This window comes from Quercus lobata, unplaced genomic scaffold (genome assembly GCF_001633185.2).
Source record: "Quercus lobata isolate SW786 unplaced genomic scaffold, ValleyOak3.0 Primary Assembly Scq3eQI_115, whole genome shotgun sequence".
NCBI classification, from domain to species: Eukaryota; Viridiplantae; Streptophyta; class Magnoliopsida; order Fagales; family Fagaceae; genus Quercus; species Quercus lobata.
In genome coordinates this window covers 1-7,279 of record NW_022155463.1, presented here as the reverse complement: position 1 = coordinate 7,279, position 7,279 = coordinate 1, and the positions used below count along the sequence as shown (strand labels likewise).

General features: G+C 32.7%; 1 protein-coding gene and 1 long non-coding RNA gene across 3 annotated transcripts; one reads left to right on the top strand and one right to left on the bottom strand.

Moving 5' to 3' along the window:
• Positions 1-2,073: 2,073 nt before the first annotated feature.
• On the top strand, positions 2,074-5,453 carry LOC115973756. 2 transcript variants are annotated; one of them, XM_031094001.1, is made up of 4 exons: positions 2,074-2,262; positions 3,678-4,076; positions 4,737-4,956; positions 5,055-5,453. In XM_031094001.1, the coding sequence occupies exons 2-4, from the start codon at positions 3,754-3,756 to the stop codon at positions 5,370-5,372; spliced, it is 861 nt and encodes a 286-aa protein (XP_030949861.1). In that variant the 5' UTR covers positions 2,074-2,262; positions 3,678-3,753; the 3' UTR covers positions 5,373-5,453. The 2 variants fall into 2 exon arrangements, with proteins under 2 accessions (XP_030949861.1, XP_030949862.1); XM_031094002.1 differs by having other exon boundaries at positions 4,737-5,067.
• LOC115973757 lies at positions 4,548-6,851 on the bottom strand. Its single transcript, XR_004087818.1, has 2 exons — positions 6,432-6,851; positions 4,548-5,211 (listed from the first exon to the last, which is right to left on the bottom strand). It is a non-coding gene; the product is annotated as an uncharacterized LOC115973757 (long non-coding RNA).
• Positions 6,852-7,279: the final 428 nt, after the last annotated feature.

The following is a 7,279-nucleotide window of genomic DNA, read 5'->3' as shown; positions in this document are numbered from 1 at the left end:
CATCCAGGTAGTTGGTTTCCCCTGAGGCTTGGGTCCGAGGACCATGCAATGCCTTGATTCTGTCCAAAACCTAGTTTTCCACATCCAGGTAGTTGGTTTCCCCTGAGGCTTGGGTCCGAGGACCATGCAATGCCTTGGTTCTGTCCAAAACCTAGTTTTCTCCTTGTGCGGGATCTTGGCTTTAGGGGAGTTAGCTCCTCAGCCAAGCCCCTAGAGTTTATCCATACGGTTAACGTTGCAAGGTACCTAGTTTACTCTTTACAGGGGACCTTGGCTTTAAGGGAGTTGGCTCCTCAACCAAGCCCCTAATCAAGAAACGTAGTTCCTAACAGAACTTTATACTTAGAACTCTGTAACCAACGGCTAGACATATCGGAGAAACTCTATCGACCCACTTCCTATACCAACACACAAGCCCTTCCCACAGACGGCGCCAATTGTAAGGACGCGTTTCGTGGCGGACCGTAACAGTGTCGGGTTCGCACGTGAAAAGGCCCCTAACAATATCATTTGTAGAGTGTGGGTTTGGAAGGCTAGGCCTTGGTTGATAGGCGGTGGGTTTTTCACGGTGTTCGTACCAGTTTAAGTTTTCCTACACCCCTGGAGTCTTTCTCCTGGAGGTGGGCTGGGAGGCTCAGGTTTCTGGCCATTTTTCCCAACCCCCTCTTTAGGTTGCTTATTTTTCCTTTTATATTTGCCTGCGTTCATTGTCCTTCGTCCACGTATTGGATCAACCTTTCCTAGATTGATACTTGTCCCATCAGCCCATATTCAAAGTCGTTGGGGGTGGTTGTAAAAGCCAAAGAATGCGGCTTTGTCAGGTTCAGAGCATTGAATGGCAGTAAGGGCAGCTTTCCCTGGATATTTTAGATCTTTTTTCCGAGTTTCAGTTTTATACCATTTTTACCCTTCTTTACGAGGGGGAACTTTGGGTCTGCCGAGGACTGAACTACCCTCGGCGGTACCCAAAGTCTATTTCGTTGAACTTGGGCCATAATCCTCCTCGGCTTGGCCCATAAATCATTTACACCCTACAAGTATTAATAAGTTTAACTGAGTTCGTTCTTGATATAAGTGATGAATTCAAAATAATACATTTTACATCAAGTAATTTGTTATATAATTTTCCAAATGGCAAATACATGTTGTTTTCTTTATTAAAAAAAAAAAAAAATTAATGCGAAAAATATGGGTCAACCCAACCCGACCCACAACCTGATTGACCTGAACTCGTTTTTAACCCACTTAAAATCACTCGTTTTTGACCCGTGACCCGTTTGACCTGCAATTCAATTGACCCGACCCGACTCGTCCGTTTTGCCATGTCTAATTGTAATCAGTGAATTTAAGAATTGAAAAAAAAATAACTTTTAATCTTAATTATTAAATAAAAAATATTAAAAAAAAAGTAAAACAAGTTTAGTATAATTAAAAAGTTAATTTGGTTAAAAGTTTTGTGAGAATGAATTAAAACACTAGCATCAAGTGTGTTAAATACCATCAAATATTCTAAATGTTAAAAAATTTAATATTGATAAACAGTATAATTTCATATTTGGAACTAGACATAAAATCTTATGGGTCTGTCTGGTAGTGTATTTTGAACAACAATTTTCAATGTTTAAATAATATTATATATATTTTTACATACTTTTTTACCAATACATATTTTTAAAAAAATACAAACATCTAGAACAATATTATTTAATAGGTGCTAAACATGTTTTAGTGTTTTTTTATTCCAATTTCTTTCTCCCAGGTCACATTTCAAGTCTTATCTCATTTTCTTTCTCTTTATCCCTCTCCTTGTCAATGGGGCCACAATAATTTTTTTTTTTTTTTAATTTTTAATATGAATGAGGCTTGTTTTAAATTATTTTAATGTAATATAATCTTAAAATAGAAAATATGATATAAAGTCTACCTTTTTCTTATCACCTACCACACCACAACGATTTCCTTTGATTTTTGAGAAATAAATTTAAAAAGAAAAAGAAAAATGATTAATGACTGTGTTTGATAGCCGAGAAAATCAAATAGAAAAGCCACATCCAGTGTTTGGTAGCCAGGAAAACTATAAGGAAAAACCTCATCTTCTTCGCAAAGAAACCCAGAAAAACCCTGTGGCCTTAACCCAACCACACCGGCCAAGGTCCTAACAGACTTATTCCCTCTCTTAATTTGTATATTTCTCTCTCTTCTCTACCCCTCTACTTTCTACATCTACCCATCACTGGCAACAAGACTATCAACGCCAAAGGGGTGAGTTTGCTTCGATTCTGAAGAATTTTAGTTCGTTTCGATCATTTTTCTGCAAATTATGATGGCCCTATCGGAGAAGAAGGGGCAAAAGCAACAGTTTTCTTTGAAATATAAAAAAAAAAGTTCATTTCTAATTTTGAAAATTGTGGTTTCTTTTTTTCTTTTTTAAAAATGATTGTTTTCTTATTTAAGCAATGCATTTGCGTTGTGTGCATTAATTTCATTTTTGGTTATATTCTATTATAATTATGATTGTCAAAATCGTGATCTAAGTTGTAGGATTATACGATCCTATGATCCCACATTACCAAAACAATTACGTCTGCAAATTTTGTAGAATCACACGTGTTAGAGTGCAAATTTTGTAGGATCATATGGTTTTTATTGATCCTACCAAAACATAAATTTTGATTTATGCTTCTTTAAGCCCAACTAAAGCCACAAGTCCAATATATTACTAGTGGCCCACAAGTATTGAAGTCTCAAATTTACCCATATCATCTGAAAATCTAAAAAAGAAACCACATTTGAAACTTAAAAAAGTGTCATCCGTCTGTGTTGATAAATATTTTGGTACTTAGTTACTAATTAAATATTTATTGAACTTTTTGGATATATTGTATTCAAACTTAAGCATATTTGTTTTGTTAGTATAGACGTAAGGGTGTATGATATATAAATTACATTATATTGATGCAAATCTTTGTATTTTTATGGACGAATTCATAATTTGTGATTATTCAACACACAAAGTTACTACCAATTTATTTTTTGTTTTCAATATGAAAATAAGTAAGATCTTACAATTCTCGATCTCTTGTAGATTCTTGATCTTAATAACCTTATGTGTGATTCATTGATGTGAGCCTTTTAAATATGGAACAAATTTGCATGTCCCTTTCAATTTCCCTGGAAAATCCTTAGTCTCTAAAAAAAAAAAAAAAAAAAAACTGGTACGAATCTATTAATTCTTGTTCTCTATTTTTTTTTTAATTAATCATTTCTCAACTGTTGTACTTTGAGAAAGAGAAACACTTTTAATCTTTTTTTTACTAATAAAGACTTGGACAGTACAAGTATCTCTTGCTTACGGTGATACACAAGAGTAGACGCATAATCACAACCGCACTCTTGTACACACCACAGTTCTTACCTAGTCAGTAGTCACTCATACCAACTCTCATTTTATTGATTCTAGGTTCTTTATTTCCATGGCTTCACTTTCTTTATACTGCAATTTTTTTTTTTTTGGGTTGAAACGATAGTATAGTGCAACTTCTACCGTGGTAGATCTTTGTTTAGAAAATTTACCCGTGAATGTGAACGTTACAATTTTTGACTTATTATTTTAGGAGTCCAGTATTTTGAAGTACTTCTTTTATTAATGCCTAAACTTAATAGTACTCCTTCTACAGAAATCGGAAGCTTGCCTGGTACGGTGAATCAAGTAACGTGAACTACATTGTGCAACAGGTTCTAACAAGCAATTTGATGGAATCCTTCAAAGAGATTGGAAGGGATATAACTAGTTTTCTAAATGCCTCCATAACCGAGAAGATGGAGAGGGTTAGGGAAATCCTGAGGAAGTTTGGAATGCTAAATGACACATTCCCTTACCAACCTGAGCTCTCACGACATGCTGTAGTGGTTGCCCCACTGAGTTGCGTGTTCTTTCTCTTCTTCGACATTATGCATACTCTTAAGGATGACAACAGCATTGTTTGGTGGTCTGTGCATGTCGGTTTGCTTGGATTCTTCTATTTCTTTTTACAGCCATTGATAGGGGAACCGAGCTATTCCAATCTCTCAAAGTGGTAAAAGTTATTTTAAATCTGATGATAGTTCTGTTCACACTTCATTTTGAAAGACATGTATAAAACATACACGTACATACACTAGCAAGAGCCAGCTGCCTTTGCATTTACATTGCCCTTCTGCACGGCATTTCCTCTCTATTTGAAATGGATCTATTTTCTAAAAAAAAAAAAAAAAAACCTGATTCATTTTATGGTTATTAAATATTATAAATTTAAAGATATATTTAGTGTCATATCATTTAAAATTTTTGATAACATGACATTTTGTATATTGTCATTTCTAAAATAGTGATATATACAAATTTTACTACATAAAGTTACAAACTGAAATGTTACTATTCAGGAAAAAAAAAAAAAAAACTGATATGTTACCAATTACATGAAAACAACTCATATATTTATTTATTAGATAATTAAAATCCATTAATCCAATTAATTGACATATTAGTTTATAAATTTTATATTATAAAATTTGTAATAACTATAGCATTTTCCATTAGAAAAAAATTAAAAAAATTTGACCATGAAAAAAAAATGGACTTCATCCCTTTCAGGTGAAACGGAAAATATCATGTTCTCATGTGTATGTGTAGACTGTATAGGGACATAAAGATAAACAATGGGTATTTAGTAAATTTTGGGAATTTGCTTCTGCAGGTATGTATCCTGGCTCTTCGTTGCACTTGTGTATCATCTTCCAAGTTCTCAGTCAGTGGCAATATTAATAAGAATGAATTTGTCTTTATTTTTGACAATATTCATCTTTTCTATTGTTTGCCTTCTCGTCTTCCACTATATCTTTATTCTGGTCGAGTACAATTTTTCATATCAAAATCGAAAGTGGCCAGACACATGGACCATTCTCCAATTTTCTGCTGTAAGTCCTAAAATGACTTTTGGTAACTCTAGATTTGCCGAATCAGTTAGCTTCTCCCTTTTCCATGTAAACTCTGAATACTTGTTCATGCTTTGAACGTTGTCAGTATAGCCTGCTGTGTATTTCTGAGTCATTGTAGAGAGGAGCCGCTTGAACAAAGAAATTTGAAAGACAAAGTGTGTTCTTCACTTTTTTGCATGCGGAATGAAAATTGCGGGACAATATTCGATCTTTATGCCAAGGTATGCCTGCAACCTATTTTAAGCAGTGTGGATTTATCCAACAAAAATTTTCAATCCAATGTTCCATACTTTAATTTTTTTTATTTTTTTCCCTTTCAAACTTTGATTATTTTATATAAAAAGATCTGTAGCAAACTATGGTTGCTAGAGGATAAAAAGGGAACACTTGAGTGAAACAGGATTTTTATTAGTTTTATCCTACCAAGAAATAGTATATTATATTATATATAAAGAATGACGCTGTACCAAAATAAGAAAGAGATTGTAAAAATTACTTTCAATCTTTATGATAGTTCTGTTCATACTTCATTTTTAAAGACATGTATAATACATACATATGCATGCACGCGTTGGCAAGAGCTAGATGCCTTTACATTTACATGTCCTTTCCACATGCTCTATTTTCTCTCTATTTGAAGTGGTCCATAAATATTAAGATATATTTAATAATAAAATACAAATAAAGGTATTTAAATGGTAAACATTAACGAAATTTTACTGAAAATGTGCCTAAAAAATTTAAACAACTTGCAAATGAACTTTCACTATTTTTATAAGGTTAATAGAAAATAATAAAGCATAAACAAGTGTAAAAAATTTGTGTTTAGTAATCTTTCAAATAAAAATAAGTTTAAAATAAAATCATTTTCATCATAAATTAATAAATTGTATATTCACAAGTAAAAAGTATAATTTTTGAACCACTAATAAAATTATCAAATAATAATATATTGAGAGGGGGTAATATGATAAATAGAAAAACTATAACACAAACCACTCAAAATAAATAAAATAACGAGTGTCATCAAAGATTGACACATTAAAGGAGCTTAGCTTAGCTTAGCAGTTAGCGTGTCAGTATGGTTTTATTAAAACCTGGGGATCTTAGATTCTATCCCTCACCTTCACATATTTATAATTTAATTAACTCCTGTTGGCCGAGTTCAGTTCATACAATAGACAAAACGATAAAACCAAAGCCTTTTCAAATCTTGCTTTTCCATAATGTTTCATGATAATAGCATATCTCCTTTATTCTTAAATATCATGTTCATGAAATAAGTAATAATATCAATATGCTTAAATCATATACATGAGATTTCGAAAGCTCAAACATATATCTTTTTTGAAACACGACTGTATACAACATCTTTAGTCAAAATATTTTAATGCATAATTATATTTTTAAACAAACGTCATGCTTAACAAATGCCTATACCACATATCCTTTACCTGAAAGTAGAGTATGCAAGAGATTAGGATTAGAGAAGCTCAAGTGTCCACGTTCTCACCACCTAAACGAATGATCAAAGCTTATTACTTACAATTCTACCTTACCAAAAACTTACACATGAATGACAACCTAACTCTAAAAATAAAGAAAACTGTAAACCATATCAAAGAGGTTCCCAAAACCAACATACATACATCAAACAATTTAGTGAGCATAACCAAAGAGGGTCATTATAAGAAGGTACCAAAAATCTTTACGATGCAAGCATTGCTCAACAAGGGATACTGAAGTACATGTGTTTCTTTTAGGTATTAAACCATTGAATCAAGCCATAATAAATTTGCTCAAGTATTAAAACACATATCAATGGATAGTGACATCAAATGAAAATCTAATCTAATAAACCAAAACCAAGCTTTAAGTCTCTAATTTCTTATTGTTAGGATATATGTGTTTCACATGTTAAGAACATATGTTATGATTTTATGTAATTGGCTTATCCTTTGACAAAACGCACTTTACTTGTATTTAAGTAGATTTAGGATGTTTTAAATGCTTCAAGAAATCTTGTTTCAAGATCAAGTATTGAAACTTTCAAATCTGTTCAAGAAAACAAGTTCAGAGTGCAAAATCATTGAAACTCGACAGCTGCATCTATCGAGTTTAAGGAAGCTGTTCTTCATTCGGTGTGCTCGACACCTGCTATCTGTCGAGATTTAAGATTGTCAGAATTCTAATATGATTTTCTTGGGATCCGTGAATGTGTTTTTGGGCTTTCTTTTCTCCTAACCTTAGACATATAAAAGGATCAGTTTAAGAGCCGTCAAAGTGTTCATAAGTTGCACAA